The 23,526-nt window shown below is 36.7% G+C and overlaps 1 protein-coding gene across 1 annotated transcript in view; it reads left to right on the top strand.

Annotated features, from left to right (window-relative positions):
- LOC128647574 (catenin alpha-2-like) overlaps nt 1–23,526 on the top strand; it is a 624,661-nt gene that overhangs the window by 426,698 nt on the left and 174,437 nt on the right. Inside the window, exons 4-5 of the mRNA XM_053700331.1 lie at nt 12,347–12,466; nt 16,750–17,016. Of these exons, the coding sequence (XP_053556306.1) occupies nt 12,347–12,466; nt 16,750–17,016 (387 nt within the window). The remainder of the gene's footprint in view (nt 1–12,346; nt 12,467–16,749; nt 17,017–23,526) is intronic.

The following is a 23,526-nucleotide window of genomic DNA, read 5'->3' as shown; positions in this document are numbered from 1 at the left end:
TTCCAGGGTCTGAACCAAAACAAAAAGCTTAGATGCCTTCTTTTTCAAATAAAGATTGCAAGAGAGCAAAGAAAAAATGATAATAGGAGTAAATTAGAAAGCTGTTTAAAATTGCATGCTCTATCTGAATCATGAAAGACAAAATTAGAGTTCATTGTCCCTTTAACCTGCTAATCTAGCCCTAAATTAAGGTTTTTGGGGACACCGAATCTAAAATCAAGAGAAAACTTTTATTTCTCTTTTTTAAATGCAGTGACAACTCCTATGAAGTATTTACACAGTTATTTGGGCTATTTTTCATTTGATTGCTAATGAACACTTAATTGGAATTTTTCTACCCTGAAAATGTTTCACTTTAAATTGTAAAGAAAAACATTCTTGTTTTTAGTGCTCACAATATAGTATAATTATATTTTCTTCCCTACAAAGCATTCTGCAATTGCACTGACAATGTGCCTTTAAATTACAACAAATATAAAACAAAATTGTGCCAGATAATGAGCCAATGGAATTGAAAAAGTAAAACTACAGGAGTAGAAATCAAGAATCTGAAAAAGACAATTACAAAGTAATAGAGAGAAATTAGATAGTAATGATTTATTTACAGAGATTTATATTTTTATATTTCAAAGCAATGGCTCTAGCCTGACTGAAATTGGAATCACTTTGTTCCTATTTTTATAGCATTTCATTTATAAACGTTTATACAAAGATAATTTGAAAGGTCATATTATTTAGATACAGTAAACAAATTGAGGCTAGTTTCCCATAAAAGATGTGTTTATAGCCTTATTAGACAATCTATGTAATTTCAGTGGATCCTTCTTGAAAATTTTAAAATCAGCTTTTTCTGAGTAAAGTTGATTTTTTTACTTAAAGGGACACTGTACCCAAATAATTTATTTTGTGATTCAGATTGAGCATGAAATTTTAAGCAAATTTTGAATTTACTCCTATTATCAAATTTTCTTCATTCTCTTGGTATCTTTATTTGAAATGCAAGAATGTAAGTTTAGATGCCGGCCCATTTTTGGTGAACAACCTGGGTTGTCCTTGCTGATTGGTGGATAAATTCATCCACCAATAAAAAAGTGCTGTCCAAAGTACTGAAACCAAACAAAAGCTTAGATGCCTTCTTTTTCAAATAATGATAGCAAGAGAACAAAGAAAAATTGATAATAGGAGTAAATTAGAAAGTTGCTTAAAATTGCATGCTCTTTCTGAATTACAAAAGAAAAAATTTGGGTTCAGTGTCCCTTTAAATGACCAATTGTAGCATTTGTTCAGACCTCAAAGTTACAGGTTCAAGCACTAGCAGGGATCTTCTAAGATTTTAAATCTATTTACTCCCTTTTATGGGCATATAGTTGATTAAACCAATATTTCCTTTTGGGGAAAAACCTCTGTGTAAATATTACAAAATGTTAGTTTTCTTTGTATGCTGTGTTTTCTTAAACTACAACTTTATTTGCATTTCTTTTTTATTGTCAGTATATCTGTGTTAGTTTGAATATTAAAGGAAAACTTTGGATTTTGAAGTGACTTACTTGGTTAAACAACCAAAAGTAGTATTTGGTCATACCTAAGAGTTGAAGGATCTAGCACTAGATCTTCTAGTGTTGTAAAAAGATCAGCTATCATTTATGATTCATACTAATTGATGAAGCCTTTTATCAATTCCCTTGCTCCATTTATCATTCGGCAGTCATGAACCTTGTTTGCCCAGCCTTTCGGCAAGTAGACAGTAGTATGTTGCCAACATTTAACATTGCACAAACCACTGATTGGGACATGACACCCCCCTGCTTGCGTGTGTCCAATAGGGCGCTGTCAATTATCCTGATCCATGGAGAAGTTAAGTAGCAGACCACTGCTACTAAACTAGGATGTCAGGCTCGCTCTGAGCAAGCATGAAACGCCAGAGCTCCAATGCTGCAACATTTAATTTTACAAATATCAGTATTTGAATGAATAACTGTATTCTGACTTATAATCAATATTAAAAGTTCTAGTTTTTGGTATTTAATTGCTCATAGTTTATTCATTCATTTTTCAGTTAAGATAATTGCTTAATTGATCCACTTAATTTTTGAAGACATTTCTTTTTGCCACTTTAACTTACAGTAACTACAATTTTGTAATTAGTAGAGACTATTCCAGTCGATGATATCCTTGAGGAATCTTTTTTCGGATGAGATTAAAAGAATAGACTGTTCCACTCCATTAGAAGAGTCTGATTTCATATGTAGTGTAGTGACTTTGTACTGTGCATTGAGTAATGTATAATGGTACTATAATCAATCAGAAATGGCATTTCACAGGGTTTTTTTTTAACTTTTTCTATTTCAGTGGTTTAGATGTTAAAGTTTTTGAGCATGCTCAGCTCATATATAATAATAAATGTGATAATTTTCTGATTTCATTAAAAAACATCATATTCAAAAAATATTTTAAACTATAAAACTTGCTCACAATTAACTTTAATGATCAGAATGTTAATTTATGTTTTCAATTAAAGGGACATAAAACACAAATTTTCTTTCATGATTCAGATGGAAAAAGATATTTTAAACAACTCTCTAATTTACTTACATTACCAATGGTATCCTTTGTTGAAGGAGCAGCAATATACTACTGGGAGTTAGAGGAACACTTTGGGTGAGCCAATGGCACGAGGTATATATGTACAGCCACCAATCAGCGACTAGTTCCCAGTTGTCCATTCCTGCTCCTAAGTCCCCCATGTATCATTTTCAACAAAGGATAGCAACAGAATAAAGAATATTTGATTAATAGAAAGTTGATTACAATTGAATACTCTATTTCAATAATGAAATAAAAATGTTGTGTTATATGTCCCTTTAAGTATTTTGACATTTTAAGAATATTAATACTATTAATACTAAGCAGCAGAGACTCATGCAAGTTTACTTACTCATATGACCGCTACTTTTAACCTCTCCGCCACCTCTGTACAAGCGAGTTTGAGGTGATTGACAGGCAGTGCACAAGAGTAGGGGGAGGGCGTCTCTGCACAAGGAAATACTTGTGTGATAGTAACTATGGGCAGCACACTATAGTGTTTGCTGCCCTCTCACCACAAAGGCGGCCACACATGTTTCCAAGCAGGGAACCTGTCCCTTAGTACATGTGACCCCTTACCGCAAAATGTCTTCAGCTCACCAGAGTAAACACGAGGTAAAATTTCTTGCATGATCATGTGATATTTTCTACTCAACTTTCACAAATGTGCTGCAACCCTTTTCTCCAACATAGGTGTGTCCGGTCCACGGCGTCATCCTTACTTGTGGGATATTCTCTTCCCCAACAGGAAATGGCAAAGAGCCCAGCAAAGCTGGTCACATGATCCCTCCTAGGCTCCGCCTACCCCAGTCATTCTCTTTGCCGTTGTACAGGCAACATCTCCACGGAGATGGCTTAGAGTTTTTTAGTGTTTAACTGTAGTTTTTATTATTCAATCAAGAGTTTGTTATTTTGAAATAGTGCTGGTATGTACTATTTACTCAGAAACAGAAAAGAGATGAAGATTTCTGTTTGTATGAGGAAAATGATTTTAGCAACCGTCACTAAAATCCATGGCTGTTCCACACAGGACTGTTGAGAGCAATTAACTTCAGTTGGGGGAACAGTGAGCAGTCTCTTGCTGCTTGAGGTATGACACATTCTAACAAGACGATGTAATGCTGGAAGCTGTCATTTTCCCTATGGGATCCGGTAAGCCATGTTTATTAAGATCGTAAATAAGGGCTTCACAAGGGCTTATTAAGACTGTAGACTTTTTCTGGGCTAAATCGATTCATTATTAACACATATTTAGCCTTGAGGAATCATTTATTCTGGGTATTTTGATATAATAATATCGGCAGGCACTGTTTTAGACACCTTATTCTTTAGGGGCTTTCCCAAATCATAGGCAGAGCCTCATTTTCGCGCCGGTGTTGCGCACTTGTTTTTGAGAGGCATGACATGCAGTCATATATAATGAGAGGAGCTCTGATACTTAGAAAAGACTTTCTGAAGGCGTCATTTGGTATCGTATTCCCCTTTGGGCTTGGTTGGGTCTCAGCAAAGCAGATACCAGGGACTGTAAAGGGGTTAAAGTTAAAAACGGCTCCGGTTCCGCTATTTTAAGGGTTAAAGCTTCCAAATTTGGTGTGCAATACTTTTAAGGCTTTAAGGCACTGTGGTGAAAATTTGGTGAATTTTGAACAATTCCTTCATGTTTTTTCACAATTGCAGTAATAAAGTGTGTTCAGTTTAAAATTTAAAGTGACAGTAACGGTTTTATTTTAAAACGTTTTTTGTACTTTGTTATCAAGTTTATGCCTGTTTAACATGTCTGAACTACCAGATAGACTGTGTTCTGAATGTGGGGAAGCCAGAATTCCCATTCATTTAAATAAATGTGATTTATGTGACAATGACAATGATGCCCAAGATGATTCCTCAAGTGAGGGGAGTAAGCATGGTACTGCATCATTCCCTCCTTCGTCTACACGAGTCTTGCCCACTCAGGAGGCCCCTAGTACATCTAGCGCGCCAATACTCCTTACTATGCAACAATTAACGGCTGTAATGGATAATTCTGTCAAAAACATTTTAGCCAAAATGAACACTTATCAGCGTAAGCGCGACTGCTCTGTTTTAGATACTGAAGAGCATGACGACGCTGATAATAATGGTTCTGAAGGGCCCCTAACCCAGTCTGATGGGGCCAGGGAGGTTTTGTCTGAGGGAGAAATTACTGATTCAGGGAACATTTCTCAACAAGCTGAACCTGATGTGATTACGTTTAAATTTAAGTTGGAACATCTCCGCATTCTGCTTAAGGAGGTATTATCCACTCTGGATGATTGTGACAAGTTGGTCATCCCAGAGAAACTATGTAAAATGGACAAGTTCCTAGAGGTCCCGGGGCTCCCAGAAGCTTTTCCTATACCCAAGCGGGTGGCGGACATTGTTAATAAAGAATGGGAAAGGCCCGGTATTCCTTTCGTCCCTCCCCCCATATTTAAAAAATTGTTTCCTATGGTCGACCCCAGAAAGGACTTATGGCAGACAGTCCCCAAGGTCGAGGGAGCGGTTTCCACTTTAAACAAACGCACCACTATACCCATAGAGGATAGTTGTGCTTTCAAAGATCCTATGGATAAAAAATTAGAAGGTTTACTTAAAAAGATGTTTGTTCAGCAGGGTTACCTTCTACAACCAATTTCATGCATTGTCCCTGTAGCTACAGCCGCATGTTTCTGGTTCGATGAGCTGATAAAGGCGGTCGATAGTGATTCTCCTCCTTATGAGGAGATTATGGACAGAATCAATGCTCTCAAATTGGCTAATTCTTTCACCCTAGACGCCACTTTGCAATTGGCTAGGTTAGCGGCTAAGAATTCTGGGTTTGCTATTGTGGCGCGCAGAGCACTTTGGTTGAAATCTTGGTCAGCTGATGCGTCTTCCAAGAACAAGCTACTTAACTTTCCTTTCAAGGGGAAAACGCTGTTTGGCCCTGACTTGAAAGAGATTATCTCTGATATCACTGGGGGTAAGGGCCACGCCCTTCCTCAGGATCGGCCTTTCAAGGCAAAAAATAAACCTAATTTTCGTCCCTTTCGTAGAAATGGACCAGCCCAAAGTGCTACGTCCTCTAAGCAAGAGGGTAATACTTCTCAAGCCAAGCCAGCTTGGAGACCAATGCAAGGCTGGAACAAGGGAAAGCAGGCCAAGAAACCTGCCACTGCTACCAAGACAGCATGAAATGTTGGCCCCCGATCCGGGACCGGATCTGGTGGGGGGCAGACTCTCTCTCTTCGCTCAGGCTTGGGCAAGAGATGTTCTGGATCCTTGGGCGCTAGAAATAGTCTCCCAAGGTTATCTTCTGGAATTCAAGGGGCTTCCCCCAAGGGGGAGGTTCCACAGGTCTCAGTTGTTTTCAGACCACATAAAAAGACAGGCATTCTTACATTGTGTAGAAGACCTGTTAAAAATGGGAGTGATTCATCCTGTTCCATTAAGAGAACAAGGGATGGGGTTCTACTCCAATCTGTTCATAGTTCCCAAAAAAGAGGGAACGTTCAGACCAATCTTAGATCTCAAGATCTTAAACAAGTTTCTAAAGGTTCCATCGTTCAAGATGGAAACCATTCGAACTATTCTTCCTTCCATCCAGGAAGGTCAATTCATGACCACAGTGGATTTAAAGGATGCGTATCTACATATTCCTATCCACAAGGAACATCATCGGTTCCTAAGGTTCGCATTCCTGGACAAGCATTACCAGTTTGTGGCGCTTCCTTTCGGATTAGCCACTGCTCCACGGATTTTCACAAAGGTACTAGGGTCCCTTCTAGCTGTGCTAAGACCAAGGGGCATTGCTGTAGTACCTTACTTGGACGACATTCTGATTCAAGCGTCGTCCCTTCCTCAAGCAAAGGCTCACACGGACATTGTCCTGGCCTTTCTCAGATCTCACGGATGGAAAGTGAACGTGGAAAAGAGTTCTCTATCTCCGTCAACAAGGGTTCCCTTCTTGGGAACAATAATAGACTCCTTAGAAATGAGGATTTTTCTGACAGAGGCCAGAAAAACAAAACTTCTAGACTCTTGTCGGATACTTCATTCCGTTCCTCTTCCTTCCATAGCGCAGTGCATGGAAGTGATCGGTTTGATGGTAGCGGCAATGGACATAGTTCCTTTTGCGCGCATTCATCTAAGACCATTACAACTGTGCATGCTCAGTCAGTGGAATGGGGACTATACAGACTTGTCTCCGAAGATACAAGTAAATCAGAGGACCAGAGACTCACTCCGTTGGTGGCTGTCCCTGGACAACCTGTCACAAGGGATGACATTCCGCAGACCGAAGTGGGTCATCGTCACGACCGACGCCAGTCTGATGGGCTGGGGCGCGGTCTGGGGATCCCTGAAAGCTCAGGGTCTTTGGTCTTGGGAAGAATCTCTTCTACCGATAAATATTCTGGAACTGAGAGCGATATTCAATGCTCTCAAGGCTTGGCCTCAGCTAGCGAGGGCCAAGTTCATACGGTTTCAATCAGACAACATGACAACTGTTGCGTACATCAACCATCAGGGGGGAACAAGGAGTTCCCTAGCGATGGAAGAAGTGACCAAAATCGTTCTATGGGCGGAGTCTCACTCCTGCCACCTGTCTGCTATCCACATCCCAGGAGTGGAAAATTGGGAAGCGGATTTTCTGAGTCGTCAGACATTGCATCCGGGGGAGTGGGAACTCCATCCGGAAATCTTTGCCCAAGTCACTCAGCTGTGGGGCATTCCAGACATGGATCTGATGGCCTCTCGTCAGAACTTCAAAGTTCCTTGCTACGGGTCCAGATCCAGGGATCCCAAGGCGGCTCTAGTGGATGCACTAGTAGCACCTTGGACCTTCAAACTAGCTTATGTGTTCCCGCCGTTTCCTCTCATCCCCAGGCTGGTAGCCAGGATCAATCAGGAGAGGGCGTCGGTGATCTTGATAGCTCCTGCGTGGCCACGCAGGACTTGGTATGCAGATCTGGTGAATATGTCATCGGCTCCACCTTGGAAGCTACCTTTGAGACGAGACCTTCTTGTTCAGGGTCCGTTCGAACATCCGAATCTGGTTTCACTCCAGCTGACTGCTTGGAGATTGAACGATTGATCTTATCGAAGCGAGGGTTCTCAGATTCTGTTATCGATACTCTTGTTCAGGCCAGAAAGCCTGTAACTAGAAAGATTTACCACAAAATTTGGAAAAAATATATCTGTTGGTGTGAATCTAAAGGATTCCCTTGGGACAAGGTTAAGATTCCTAAGATTCTATCCTTCCTTCAAGAAGGATTGGAAAAAGGATTATCTGCTAGTTCCCTGAAGGGACAGATTTCTGCCTTGTCTGTGTTACTTCACAAAAAGCTGGCAGCTGTGCCAGATGTTCAAGCCTTTGTTCAGGCTCTGGTTAGAATTAAGCCTGTTTACAAACCTTTGACTCCTCCTTGGAGTCTCAACTTAGTTCTTTCAGTTCTTCAGGGGGTTCCGTTTGAACCCTTACATTCCGTTGATATTAAGTTATTATCTTGGAAAGTTTTGTTTTTAGTTGCAATTTCTTCTGCTAGAAGAGTTTCAGAATTATCTGCTCTGCAGTGTTCTCCTCCTTATCTGGTGTTCCATGCAGATAAGGTGGTTTTACGTACTAAACCTGGTTTTCTTCCAAAAGTTGTTTCTAACAAAAACATTAACCAGGAGATTATCGTACCTTCTCTGTGTCCGAAACCAGTTTCAAAGAAGGAACGTTTGTTGCACAATTTGGATGTTGTTCGCGCTCTAAAATTCTATTTAGATGCTACAAAGGATTTTAGACAAACATCTTCCTTGTTTGTTGTTTATTCCGGTAAAAGGAGAGGTCAAAAAGCAACTTCTACCTCTCTCTCTTTTTGGATTAAAGGCATCATCAGATTGGCTTACGAGACTGCCGGACGGCAGCCTCCCGAAAGAATCACGGCTCATTCCACTAGGGCTGTGGCTTCCACATGGGCCTTCAAGAACGAGGCTTCTGTTGATCAGATATGTAGGGCAGCGACTTGGTCTTCACTGCACACTTTTACCAAATTTTACAAGTTTGATACTTTTGCTTCTTCTGAGGCTATTTTTGGGAGAAAGGTTTTGCAAGCCGTGGTGCCTTCCATTTAGGTGACCTGATTTGCTCCCTCCCTTCATCCGTGTCCTAAAGCTTTGGTATTGGTTCCCACAAGTAAGGATGACGCCGTGGACCGGACACACCTATGTTGGAGAAAACAGAATTTATGTTTACCTGATAAATTACTTTCTCCAACGGTGTGTCCGGTCCACGGCCCGCCCTGGTTTTTTTAATCAGGTCTGATAATTTATTTTCTTTAACTACAGTCACCACGGTACCATATGGTTTCTCCTATGCAAATATTCCTCCTTAACGTCGGTCGAATGACTGGGGTAGGCGGAGCCTAGGAGGGATCATGTGACCAGCTTTGCTGGGCTCTTTGCCATTTCCTGTTGGGGAAGAGAATATCCCACAAGTAAGGATGACGCCGTGGACCGGACACACCGTTGGAGAAAGTAATTTATCAGGTAAACATAAATTCTGTTTTTTATGTGATTTGACATTTGGGCACCATGTCCCTTTCATGGTGAGGACGATTAGGGACACATATAAAACAGTCACTAAAGTGTGCAAACAATGACTGCATGGAAAACCATATGAGACGGTTACTTTTTTCAGCTCATTTATTCCAATTACTAACTGGTCTTAGCTGGGGATATGAGATACATCTAAGAAATCCAAGTTAAAACATTGTAGAGCACATTATATTTTTACAGTAAAAGGGGACAAAATAAATGATGAAATTATATTGCAAAGTAGCTTTACCGCACATACATAATTAAACATTTTATATTACATACTACAATATTTCTATTTGTCTTTCAAGCAATTATAACTCTAATTCTAATGAGGGATACATTCTAATTTTGGTAACATGTGCACATTAAGATATATAGTAGAGTACCAGAGGTGGGGGCGGTCCCATCATGTTCATGAAGGGTGAATTCGCTAGTGTCACTAACATCTGCCAAGCAAGACATAAATATCTTTCATGCAAATGTTAGCTGGGATGTGCTTCTGTGAGAAAATGTTGCAAACACTCTGAACAAAACATATAGGAGAATGTCAGATGTTGACTAATAGAGGCACATTGTGCAAATTTTACCTAATTAAAGTCTCATTTTATTTAAATATTTTCTTCATTTACATGTTTCATAAAACTGCTCAAGTGACTTGAGGAAGATGAAGCAGAAGTGCTGTCACCGGATATAACACTGCAGATACTGTAAGACATGCACTGCAAATTGCTAGTCTTTCTCCCACTGTAAACCAGAATATATATATATATATATATATATATATATATATATATATATATATGTGTGTATATATATATATATATATATATATATATATGTATATATATGTGTGTGTGTATATATATATATATATATATATATATATATATGTGTGTGTGTATATATATATATATATATATATATATATATATATATATGTGTGTGTGTTTGTGTCTGCAAGAATATGTATATCTGTTTTTGAGTATGTGTGTGTTTGTGTGTATTTGTGTGTGTGAGAGTGTGTGTATGTGTGTGTTTGTGTGTATGTGTATGGGTGTATGTCTGTGTGTGTGTTTGTGTGTATGTGTGTGTTTGTGTATATGTGTAAGTGAGTTTGTATGTGTGTGTGTGTCTGTAAGTTTGTGTGTGTAAGTGTGTATATGGGTGTGTGTATGTGTGGGTTTATGTATATGTGTAAGTGAGTATGTATGTGTGTGTCTGTAAATGAAGCAGAAGTCTGCTGTCACCGGATATAACACAGCAGATACTGTAAGACATGCACTGCAAATTGCTAGTCTTTTCTCCCACTGTAAACCAGAAGAAATATATATATATATATATATATATATATATATATATATATATATATATATATATATATATATATATATATATATATACACACACAGTATATATATATATATATATGTGTGTCTGTGTGTTTGTGTATATGTGTGCAAGAATATGTATATCTGTTTGTGAGTATGTGTGTGTTTGTGTGTATGTGTGTGTTTGTGTGTGAGAGAATGTGTGTATGTGTATATGCGTAAGTGAGTTTGTATCTGTGTGTCTGTAAGTGTGTGTGTGTTAGTGTATATATGAGTGTGTGTATGTGTGGGTTTATGTATATGTGTGAGAATGTATGTGTGTTTGTAAGTGTGTGTGTGTTAGTGTGTATATGGATGTGTGTATGTATGTGTTTGTGTATATGTGTAAGTGTGTATGTATGTGTGTGTATGTTAGTGTGTATATGTGTGTGTGTGTGTGTGTATGTATGTGTTTGTGTATATGTGTAAGTATGTATGTATATGTGTGTCTGTAAGTGTGTGTGTGAGTGTTAGAGTGTATATGGGTGTTTGTGTATATGTGTGTGTGTGTTAGTATGTATATGGGTGTGTGTGTTTGTGTATATGTGTAAGTGTGTATGTATGTGTGTTTCTGTAAGTGTGTGTGTGTTAGTGTGTTCATGGTTAAAGAAACAGGAAGGGTGCTAAAAAGTGGAGTAAAAAATGTCACAGAAATATCAAAATGATTACTATTATACAATACTTTGTATCAAAGCAAATATACAATTCATATGTGGTGACTTATCATCCCATATGCACAAATCATGTGTGGAAATTCATTCATAAGAAATTAATAAGGGAAAAAAGTTTTTCTAAAAACCGCAGAATTTAATTGCAATGTTAAAAATCTTTAAAACATATAAAATATATAGACAATAATTTGTCACATTCTTGTTATGCCAGGTATCTGACGGATAATAGTCCAAAGACCAATAATTTAATAGTAGTTTAGTCCTGGGACGTCTCCCAATAATCACTTCAAACATCCACCATAAATTTCTAACGGGTTATGTATTATTATCTGTATATCTCCTGGGCTGCACCTTATTAGGCCGATGGTTTGTGGCCTACAAAATAGAGAACACTGTAACAGTCAGATACTCACCCCTATTCCAAGCTATAGCCAGTGGCTAAGTTAGCGGTGTACCTTGCAGTTTTTAAAGGATCTCCAAATAAGCGTGTCAGCTCCGGTGTTTTTTTTTCCTTACCGGTGGCCGTGTCTGATGACGTCATATGCCAACAGATGCAAGACAGGTCTGCTGTCAGTGACTGCTCTATACCGCAGGTGCTAGTGCCAACACTCTGTGTTGTAGTGAGAGCGCATCCTTTTGCAAAAACTATTCTTTTTCTTTGTGGTTTGGCCAAACTTTTAAAAAAGCCCCATAAGATTGTGAAACGCGTCGATACGATTTAGAATTGAGTGGCAGTACTTGTCCAGCCGTTCACTTATTTTGGCCAAACTACAAAGAAAAATAATTTTCTTTGCAAAATCTCTTATTTGGGAAAAATAAAAACTTTTACACATACAATTAATTTTTAATATACTTTTATTATTTTATTTTTGTTTATTCTACACAAGTTAGCACATTGGAAAGTAAATGTGTTTTCAGTTTTTGTACAGAATAAACATAAATATTTCATATGGCACAATAAATTAGAAGATGCCAATAAAACGTATTTATGAAAATATACAAATCCCTCAAATTATAGCAAATATGATAAGTTTGGAAACAATGAATTTAATGGATCTGATGCAAAAATTAACAAAAATAAATACAAAGATAAAAGGGTGATTCTGAATGAATCATAATAATGTATTATTTATTCATTGTTAGGTGGAAGAAGCTCTGGAAACGGTAAAAAATGCAACTAATGAACAAGACCTGGCATACCGCTTCAAAGAATTTGGTAAAGAAATGGTGAAGCTAAACTATGTAGCGGCAAGAAGACAACAGGTAAAGTCCAGAGATGAAATATGTACAGCGGCACATTTTATAAGGTCCTGTATAATAATGATGATTACTGTAAAGCAACAGTAAAGTCAAAATTAAACTTTCATGATTCACATAGAGCTTGTAATTTTACACAACTTTCCAAATTCTATTCTCAAATCTGCCTCATTCTCTTGGTATCCTTTGTTGAAGAGTAAATCTAGGTAGGCTGATAAGAGCACTTCAGTGTACATGTGTTGCTTTGCAACATTGTTTGTAACTTTGTTATACATAGTTGCAAACACTGCTGCCATATAGTTTTAATGACGCATGCACACTCCGGAGTTCTTATCAGCCTACTTAGATTTATTCTTCAACAAAGGATACCAAGAGAATGAAGCAAAATTGATAATTGGAATAACTTGAAAAGATGTGCAGAATTGCCTGCTCTATCTGAATCATGAAAGTTTAATTTTTGCTTTACCGCCCATTGAAATATAAAATCAAGTACATTCTTGATTTGGTTCTTGCCTTTTTGTTAAATAAGAAAAGCATCATTGAGTCTGTAATTAACCTTTGGGTTTTTCTTTTCTAAATGCTTGTTTTTTTGGACTTTTGATCCCAGTCATTTGTCCAATCCTCCAATTTTTTGACATCACTTCTCATTTGATACACATCAGCTTTATTACAGACGTTTGTGTCATCTGCAAACAGACATAACGTTCCCTGTAGCCCTTTGATGATGTAGCTAATAAACGTGTTAAACAAAACAGGCGCCAGAACTGCCTCCCAAGGAACGCCACTAGTTACTGCCGCCTCTGCTAAATACACTACACTCAGGTTGCAAATTGCCAGGCACAGTTTTTTGTTTTTTAAGGTCTCTCTCTCTCTCTCTCTCCCTCTCTCTCTCTCTCTCTCTCTCTCTCTCTCTCTCTCTCTCTCTCTCTCTATATATATATATATATATATATATATATATATATATATCTATCATTCGATCAATCTAGCTAACTATCTGTCTCTGTCTATCCATCCGTAATTTCAGTCTGTGTGATCTTATGAGAATGAACAAAGGTTTGACACAAATTGCACACCAGAGAAGAGATATGGATGGCCTCTGTGGAACTATGCATGCTACGCATGACTTCCTCCTTTGTGTTACCCATGATGACTATTTGAGTTTGGTATAGTTGAGTACAGTGCCACATATCTAACTACTTCCATTACTCACGTGATGATGATGTGTGTACTAAAGATAGGTCTAAATGAACCAGAGATATATCTTCTCTTTATCTATGAGGCATGTGATGTCATCCCAAACTTTTTCCAGAAATATTTCAGTGCCACGCCTAGGTCTGAAACCTGACTGGAGGGCTTGAAGAAGCTGTTGTTCTTTTAGATATTGTTGCTTGTTAATATCTTTTGCCACAAAAGAGATGTTGGTAATAGGTTTGATACTTGCAGGATCTTTTGTTTCCCAGTCAGGTTTCCAGTTCTTACTTTACATTTAATTAACTGATTACAAACAGTTGCACCAGTTATAGCTCAAACAGGATTTCTATCAAATATCTATTGCAAACTTTATAGCGCTGCCCATCAAGCGCAATCATCCTAGTTTAAAAGTTTGATATTCACAGATTCAAGAACCAATACTAAGGGCTAGATTATGAGTGGAGCGCAGGTATTAGAAGTGCGGCTCAATGTAAACGCGACCTCGTGTTCCCATATTGCCTGGAAGCCTTGTTTTAATGCCGACAGCCACGGCACAGCGCAGGGGGAAAATCGCACAGCAATAAATAATTATATATGTATATGAATATATACATATATATTTATGTGTTTATATGTGCATATACATATTTATTTATTTGTTTATATGTGCATATACATATATATTTATGTGTTTATATGTGTATATGCATATATATTTATGTGTTTATATGTGTATATACATATATATTTATGTGTTTATATGTGTATATGCATATATACTTATGTTTTTATAAGTGTATATGCATATATATTTATGTGTTTATATGTGTATATACATATATATTTATGTGTTTATATGTGCGTATACATATATATTTATGTGTTTATATGTGTATATGCATATATATTTATGTGTTTATATGTGCATATGCATATATATCTATGTGTTTATATGTGTATATGCATATATATTTATGTGTTTATATGTGTATATGTATATATATTTATGTGTTTATATGTGTATATGCATATATATTTATGTGTTTATATGTTTATATGCATATATATTTATGTGTTTATATGTGTATATGCATATATATTTGTGTTTATATGTGTATATGCATATATATTTATGTGTTTATATGTGCATATGCATATATATTTATGTGTTTATATGTGTATATGCATATATATTTATGTGTTTATATGTGTATATGCATATATATTTATGTGTTTATATGTGTATATGCATATATATTTATGTGTTTATATGTGTATTTGAATATATATTTATGTGTTTATATGTTTATATGCATATATATTTATGTGTTTATATGTGTATATGCATATATATTTGTGTTTATATGTTTATATGCATATATATTTATGTTTATATGTGTATATGCATATATATTTATGTGTTTATATGTGCATATACATATATATTTATGTGTTTATATGTGTATATGCATATATATTTATGTGTTTATATGTGTATATGCATATATATTTATGTGTTTATATGTGTATATACATATATATTTATGTGTTTATATGTGCATATACATATATATTTATATGTTTATATGTGTATATACATATATATATATATATATATTTATGTGTTTATATGTGCATATACATATATATTTATGTGTTTATATGTGTATATACATATTTATTCATTTGTTTATATGTGTATATGCATATATATGTATGTGTTTATATGTGTATATACATATTTATTTGTTTATATGTGTAAATACATATATATTTATGTGTTTATATGTGTATATACATATATATTTATGTGTTACATGTGTATATACATATATATTTATGTGTTTATATGTGTATATACATATGTGTTTATATGTGTATATACATATATATTTATGTGTTTATATGTGTATATGCATATATATTTATAGCCCTTTGATGATGTAGCTAATAAACGTGTTAAACAAAACAGGCGCCAGAATTGCCTTATAACTGCTTTGTGCAGTTTTTTTTTTTTAAATTAAAATGCTCATATTTATATTTTATGTTTATGTACTGTCCTCTTTATAATGGGCCGATTGGGGCATGTTTACATTTTTAACCAGTGGTCTGACCTCTGGTTAATGGCGCTTAACGCAAAGTGAAACCGCGAGCTTGTGGTCACATTAACCAGCCGCTTGTAATGCCTGATCATTTAAAGTGCGCTCGTAAACGGGCAAATTTGCCCCTTTACGGGCACACATTAAAATAGTGCTCCTCTCGTAATCTGGCCCTAAATATATTGTGTCCAGACAATAGAAAGGAAACATATTCAGCATTGCAAATGTAGGTTAGTATTAATTACCTAATTACTTGTTAATGGGCACACCAACCCTGCTGATTTTAATGACCACCCGCTTAGAATTTAAGCCAATATTAAAGTGACAGTCAAACACCAGAATTTTTGATGTTTAAAAAGATAGATAATTCCTTTATTACCCATTCCCCAGTTTTGTATAACCAACACAGTTATAATAATATACTTTTTACCTCTGTGATTACCTTGTATTTAAGACTCTGCATACTGCCCCCTTATTTCAGTTTTCTTGACTGACTTGCTTTTTAGCCAATCAGTGCTCACTCCAGGGTAACTTCACGTGCATGAGCTCAATGTTATCTATATGAACTAATGCCCTCTAATGGTCAAATGCATTCAGATTAGAGGCAGTCTTCAAGGTCTAAGAATTTAGCATATGAACCTCCTAGAATTAGCAATCAACTAAGAATACCAAGAGAACAAAGCAAAATTGGTGATAAAAGTAAATTGGAAAGATGTTTAAAATTACATGCCCTATTTAAATCATGAAAGTTTTTTTTGGACTTGACTGTCCCTTTAAGCTAAAATTAGTTAGTATTAAGCTTTTTTTAAATATTAATTGCACAGATTATTATTAAATCAGATGTATACCAGAAATAGGATTAGTTTTTACAATATTATGTTACATGGGTGCAAAAAACATGGTGGCATCAATAAAATATAAGTAGGATTTTACAATTTCATGTATTGTTATTTAACTGATTGTGGATATTTTTAACCTATTTAATCCTTGATGTAGGAATTGAAAGACCCGCACTGTAGGGATGAAATGGCTGCCGCACGAGGGGCATTGAAGAAGAATGCCACCATGTTGTACACCGCGTCGCAGGCGTTCCTGCGCCATCCTGATGTAGCAGCTACCAGAGCTAATAGAGACTATGTATTCAAACAAGTTCAAGAGGCCATAGCTGGAATCTCTAATGCTGCGCAAGCCACTTCCCCGACCGATGAGAAACAAGGACACACAGGAATTGGGGAACTGGCTGCAGCTCTCAATGAGTTTGATGTAAGTGAACTAGATATTCAGTTGTACACATTATATAAAATCTATGGCAAAGTATTACATCACATAGGGATTCTATGTATGTGCAATTATATGTTTGTTTATGTTTTAATTAATATATTTCTGATATGCAAATAATTTTAAAATAGTTATTTATAAGGTAGTTTTGTTAGCTTTACTTTTTTGATTAACATTCAGCTACTTAGAGGAACCCATGTTTGTTGAGTGTCAGCAGGGATCAAGTCCTATAAAAAAGTGTGGGAGCTAACCAAGACCACCCCCCTCACAACTGATATTGTTTTTTATATATATATATATATATATATATATATATATATATATATATATATATATATATATATATATATATATATATATATATATATACACACACTTACACACATACACACACTGTATTTATATGTATATAAGCTATACACTTTAGTTAATGAAAGCAAATTAAAACCAATGAAGGGTTGAATGGTTGCCTTTTGAGCCTTTAAGGCGCAATAGTCATATTTCTGCTGAAGGGATCTAAATAACCCCAGAGAAATCCACACATAAATGTAAGCACCATATGTTACACACAGTGCGGGGTGATCACACAGCAGGACCACTGACAGGCTTGCATTTAGTGTATTGTAAGAAGTGTTACTGTCCATTACTAGAGGATCTCACTATCCCTCTAACCAGACTGTGCTCCAGCTCCTCCCACCAACAGCAGCAGTATTTACTGAAGTGTTTCTGTTCTCTGTCCAGAGGGAACTTAGTTCCTCCTGCAAAAATACTGCAGGAACTCCGTTTACATGCATTCCCCCTCGACTTGACCCCTGAGTGTAAGCACAACGCCCTAAGGGATCCAAGAGTCAGATCAATTATTAAAAGACCACTGGAAAAAAAACAACAACTTATTTTTACAAAAATTCCAGTTCTCATCCATATGCACAATCTTTTTTAAATGCATACTTTCTGAGGCACTAGCTCCTACTGAGCATGTGCAAGACTTCACAGACTATACATATATAGATTTTGTGATTAGCTGATGGCTTTCACATGATGCAGTGGGAAATAAAATGATACAAACTTTTACATTTGCCAGAACAAAAATCTACAACTTGTGAAATTAAAATGAAGTGCTTTTGCATTGTCTATTATTCATTTATTTCATTTATTGGTTAGCGCTATTCTAATGTTTAATAATCCTATAAGCTCTTGAATTGCAGATACTAGATGTAAATTAAGAATTGTCAAGTTAAATGTACAGTGAGGTCAAATTAAACTTTAATGATTCCGATAGACGGTGCAATTTAAACAACCGTCCAATTCTATTATCACATTTAGTTTTCTTGGTATCCTTTGTTAAAGAGTAAGTCTTGTTGGACTTATAAAAGCTCAAGAGCGTGCATATGTTTTTAGTATTCAGTCAGCAATGTTTGCAACTATATATTAGATTGCTACATACTGTACATTGTTACAATCACTGGTGTCAGAGTATTAAAAGACATGCACACTCAAGAGCTTTCTGAGATATTATAAACCTACCAATGTTTACACTTTAACAAAGGATCACAGAGAATAAAGCAAATTTGATAACAGAAGTAAACTGGAACATTACATTTTGACTTTACTGTCCCTTTAATTAAGGTTCTGACACCTTACAAAGGAATCATAAGTGAATCAATTGAAAAGGCGTCTAAACGTTTGCAGATGCTAAATTTATGGTTTTATTGGTTTTTCAATTAGTTAAATGCAGAAAATAAATCATAATTATGTGTTATAGAGTTTGCTCAAAGCATATTTTGTGTTGACTTTTTCCACTAGAAAACATGTTATTTGGTCAAGGGTGTCCTAACGTATCTCTTTTGTTGAGACCAATTAAGAAGAGATAAAAAATGTTTCTCGTGCACAGGCGAAAAAATAAATAAATAACTTGTTACAGGGTCAGGTATCTGAAGCATGCACTGTCACCTCTCTGGGGCTGTGCTAAATTTCAAGGAAAGCAGGGAAATTAACCCCTTAACGACCAGCCACACACGCTGTACCTTGCTAGTCTTTCAATGGGGCATGCTTTTTTAATAGCGCAGCTGTTGCCGCCAGCAGTGAGAGCGCACTATTCTAGAAGACCTGCTGGAAGGAGGGAGGTTGTAATAGTTTGGTCTGGCTGCCAACAATGAGAACATACTAATATAGAAGGCTTGCTGGAAGAGTCCTAAATCTGATTGTATCAAAATATAATTCAGATTTTTTACTCTCCTGTGAGCCATAATAGGTTTATTTTGTAGTATCTTTATCTCTTTATTACAGTCCTGAATTATATTCCAATGTCTTATAATAATACGAGCAATTTTTTCGCTATAAACACTATATTGGGATACAAATATACGGCTAGATTATGAATTTTGCGGTAAGCTGAAAAAGCAGCGTTAACAGGTCCTAATGCTGCTTTTTCACTACCGCTGCTATTACGAGTCTTGCAGGTTTAGGGGCACCCCACACTTTTTTGGCCTTACCGCAAACCGATTTACGTAAAGTTCATAAACCCTTTTTTCTATGGGACTTCCATAGCGCCGGTATTACGAGTCTGTCCTGGGAGGCCAAAAAGTGAGCTGCACACCCTCTACCTCCAAGATTCCTAACGCATTCTAAAGTCAGTAGTTATGAGTTTTACGCTACAACGCTGTAGCATAAAACTCATAACTAAAGTGCTAAAAAGTACACTAAAACCCATAAACTACCTATTAACCCCTAAACCGAGGTCCTCCCGCATCGCAAACACTAAAATAATTTTTTTAACCCCCTAATCTGCCTCTACGGACATCGCCGCCACTAGAATAAACATATTAACCCCTAAACTGCTGCACTCCCGCCTCGCAAACACTAGTTAAATATTATTAACCCCTAATCTGCTGCCCCTAACATCGCCGCCACCTACATTATACTTATTAACCCCTAATCTTCCGCTCCGGACATCGCCGCAACCTACATTATATTTATTAACCCCTAATCTGCTGCCCCCAACATCGCTGACACCTACCTACACTTATTAACCCCTAATCTGCCACTCCCAACGTCGCGCCACTAAATTAAATGTATTAACCCCTAAATCTAAGTCTAACCCTAACCCTTACACCCCCTAAACTTAAATATAATTTAAATAAATCTAAATAAAATTCCTATCATTAACTAAATTATTCCTATTTAAAACTAAATACTTACCTATAAAATAAACCATAAGCTAGCTACCATATAACTAATAGTTACATTGTAGCTATCTTATGGTTTATTTTTATTTTACAGGCAAGTTTGTATTTATTTTAACTAGGTAGAATAGTTACTAAATAGTTATTAACTATTTAATAACTAACTAGCTAAAATAAATACAAATTGACTTGTAAAATAAAACCTAACCTATGTTAAAATAACACCTAACACTACACTACAATTAATTAAATTACCTAAATTAAGTACAATTAAATTAGCTAAATCACAACCCCCCCCACCACTAAATTACAGAAAATAAAAAACAAATTACAGATCTTTAAACTAATTACACCTAATCTAACAGCCCTATCAAAATAACCCCTCCCCAATAAAAAAAACCCTAGCCTAAACTAAACTATCAATAGCCCTTAAAAGGGCCTTTTGCGGGGCATTGCCCCAAAGAAATCAGCTCTTTTACCTGTAAAAAAAAATACAAACAACCCCCCAACAGTATAACCCACCACCCACACAACCAACCCCCAAATAAAAGCCTAACTAAAAAAACTAAGCTCCCCATTGCCCTGAAAAGGGCATTTGGATGGGCATTGCCTTAAAAGGGCATTTAGCTCTATTGCAGGCCCAAAGCCCTAACCTAAAAAATAAACCCACCCAATACACCCTTAAAAAAAATCCTAACACTAACCCCGAAGATTCACTTACCGGGAGAAGTCTTCATCCAAGCAACAAGATTTCCTCAAGGAAGCCGGCAGAAGTGGTCCTCCAGATGGGCAGAAGTGGTAAACCAGACGGGCAGAAGTCTTCATCCAGGCAGCATCTTCTATCTTCATCCTTCCAATGCGGAGCGGCTCCATCTTCAAGACATCCGGCGCGGAGTATCCTATTCAAGCGACGTCTTCTTCGGAATGAATATCACTTTAAATGACGTCATCCAAGATGGCGTCCCTTAGATTCCAATTGGCTGATAGAATTCTATCAGCCAATTGGAATTAAGGTAGAAAAAATCCTATTGGCTGATGCAATCAGCCAATAGGATTGAGCTGGCATTCTATTGGCTGTTCTAATCAGCCAATAGAATGTGAGCTCAATCCTATTGGCTGATTGGATTAGCCAATAGGATTGAAGTTCAATCCTTTTGGCTGATTGCATCAGCCAATAGAATTTTTTCTACCTTAATTCCAATTGGCTGATAGAATTCTATCAGCCAATCGGAATCTAAGGGACGCCATCTTGGATGACGTCACTTAGAGTGATATTCATTCCGAAGAAGACGTTGTTTCAAGAGGATGCTCCGCGCCGGATGTCTTGAAGATGGAGCCGCTCCGCGTCGGAAGGATGAAGATAGAAGATGCCGTCTGGAGGACCACTTTTGCCCGTCTGGAGGACCACTTCTGCCCATCTGGAGGATCACTTCTGCTGGCTTCCTTGAGGACATCTTGCTGCTTGGATGAAGACTTCTCCCGGTAAGTGAGTCTTCAGGGGTTTAGTATTAGGATTTTTTTAAGGTTGTATTGGTTGGGTTTATTTTTTAGGTTAGGGCTTTGGGCCTGCAATAGAGCTAAATGCCCTTTTAAGGGCAATGCCCATCCAAATGCCCTTTTTAGGGCAATGGGGAGCTTAGGTTTTTTTAGTTAGGCTTTTATTTGGGGGGGTTGGTTGTGTGGGTGGTTGGTTTTACTGTTGGGGGTTGTTTGTATTTTTTTTACAGGTCAAAGAGCCGATTTATTTGGGGCAATGCCCTGCAAAAGGCCCTTTTAAGGGCTATTGATAGTTTTGTTTTGTTTTTTTGGGGGGGGGGGGCTTTTCTTATTTTGATAGGGTTATTAGATTAGGTGTAATTAGTTTAAAGATCTGTCATTTGTTTTTTATTTTCTGTTATTTAGTGGGGGGGTTTTGTGATTTAGCTAATTTAATTTAATTTATTTGATTGTATTTAATTTAGTTAATTCATTTAATTGTAGTGTAGTGTTAGGTGTTATTGTAACTTAGGTTAGGTTTTATTTTACAGGTCAATGTGTATTTATTTTAGCTAGGTAGTTATTAAATAGTTAAAGGGACACTGAACCGAAATTTTTTCTTTCATGATTCAGATAGAGCATGCAATTTTAAGCAACTTTCTAATTTACTTCTATTATCAATTTTAATTCGTTCTCTTGCTATCTTTATTTGAAAAAGAAGGCATCTCAGTTAAGGAGCCAGCAAATGTTTGCTTCAGTACCATGGACAGCACTTGTTTATTGGTGCTGACCAATCAGCAAGGACAACCCAGGTTGTTCACCAAAAATGGGCCGGCATCTAAACTTACATTCTTGCTTTTCAAATAAACATACCAAGAGAATGAAGAAAATTTCATAATAGGAGTAAATTAGAAAGTTGCTTAAAAATGCATGCTCTATGTGAATCACGAAAGAGAATTTTTAGTACAGTGTCCCTTTAATAACTATTTAGTAACTATTCTACCTAGTTTAAATAAATACAAACTTGCTTATAAAATAAAAATAAACCCTAAGATAGCTACAATGTAACTATTAGTTATATTGTAGCTAGCTTAGGGTTTATTTTACAGGTAAGTATTTAGTTTTAAATAGGAATAATTTAGTTAATGATAGTAATTTTATTTAGATTTATTTAAATTATATTTAAGTTAGGGGGTGTTAGGGTTAGACTTAGATTTAGGGGTTAATACATTTAATATAATGGCAGCGACGTTGGGGACGGCATATTAGGGGTTAATAAGTGTAGGTAGGTTGCGGCGATATTGGGGATGGGAGATTATGGGTTAATAAGTATAATGTAGGTGGCGGCGATGTTGGGGGCAGCAGATTAGGGGTTAATAAGTATAATGTAGGTGGCGGCGGTGTCCGGAGCGGCAGATTAGGGGTTAATAAGAATAATGTAGGTGTCGGCGATGTTGGGGGCGGCAGATTAGGGGTTAATAAGTGTAAGATTAGGGGTGTTTATACTCGGGGTTCATGTTAGGGTGTTAGGTGTAAACCTAAAATGTGTTTCTCCATAGGAATCAATGGGGCTGCGTTACTGAGATTTACACTGCTTTTTTGCAGGTGTTTGACTTTTTCTCAACCGGCTCTCCCCATTGATGTCTATGGGGAAATAGTGCACAAGCACGTACGACCAGCTCACCGCTCACTTAAGCAGCGCTGGTATTGAAGTGCAGTATGGAGCACAATTTTGCTCTACGCTCACTTCTTGCCTTTTAACGCCGGGTTTGTAAAAACCCGTAATACCAGCGCTGCAGGTAAGTGAGCGGTGATAAAAAACTGCACGCTAGCACCG

The sequence above is a fragment of the Bombina bombina genome, chromosome 2, assembly GCF_027579735.1.
Source record: "Bombina bombina isolate aBomBom1 chromosome 2, aBomBom1.pri, whole genome shotgun sequence".
Lineage (NCBI taxonomy): Eukaryota > Metazoa > Chordata > Amphibia > Anura > Bombinatoridae > Bombina > Bombina bombina.
This window is presented reverse-complemented; position numbering and strand designations above follow the sequence as displayed.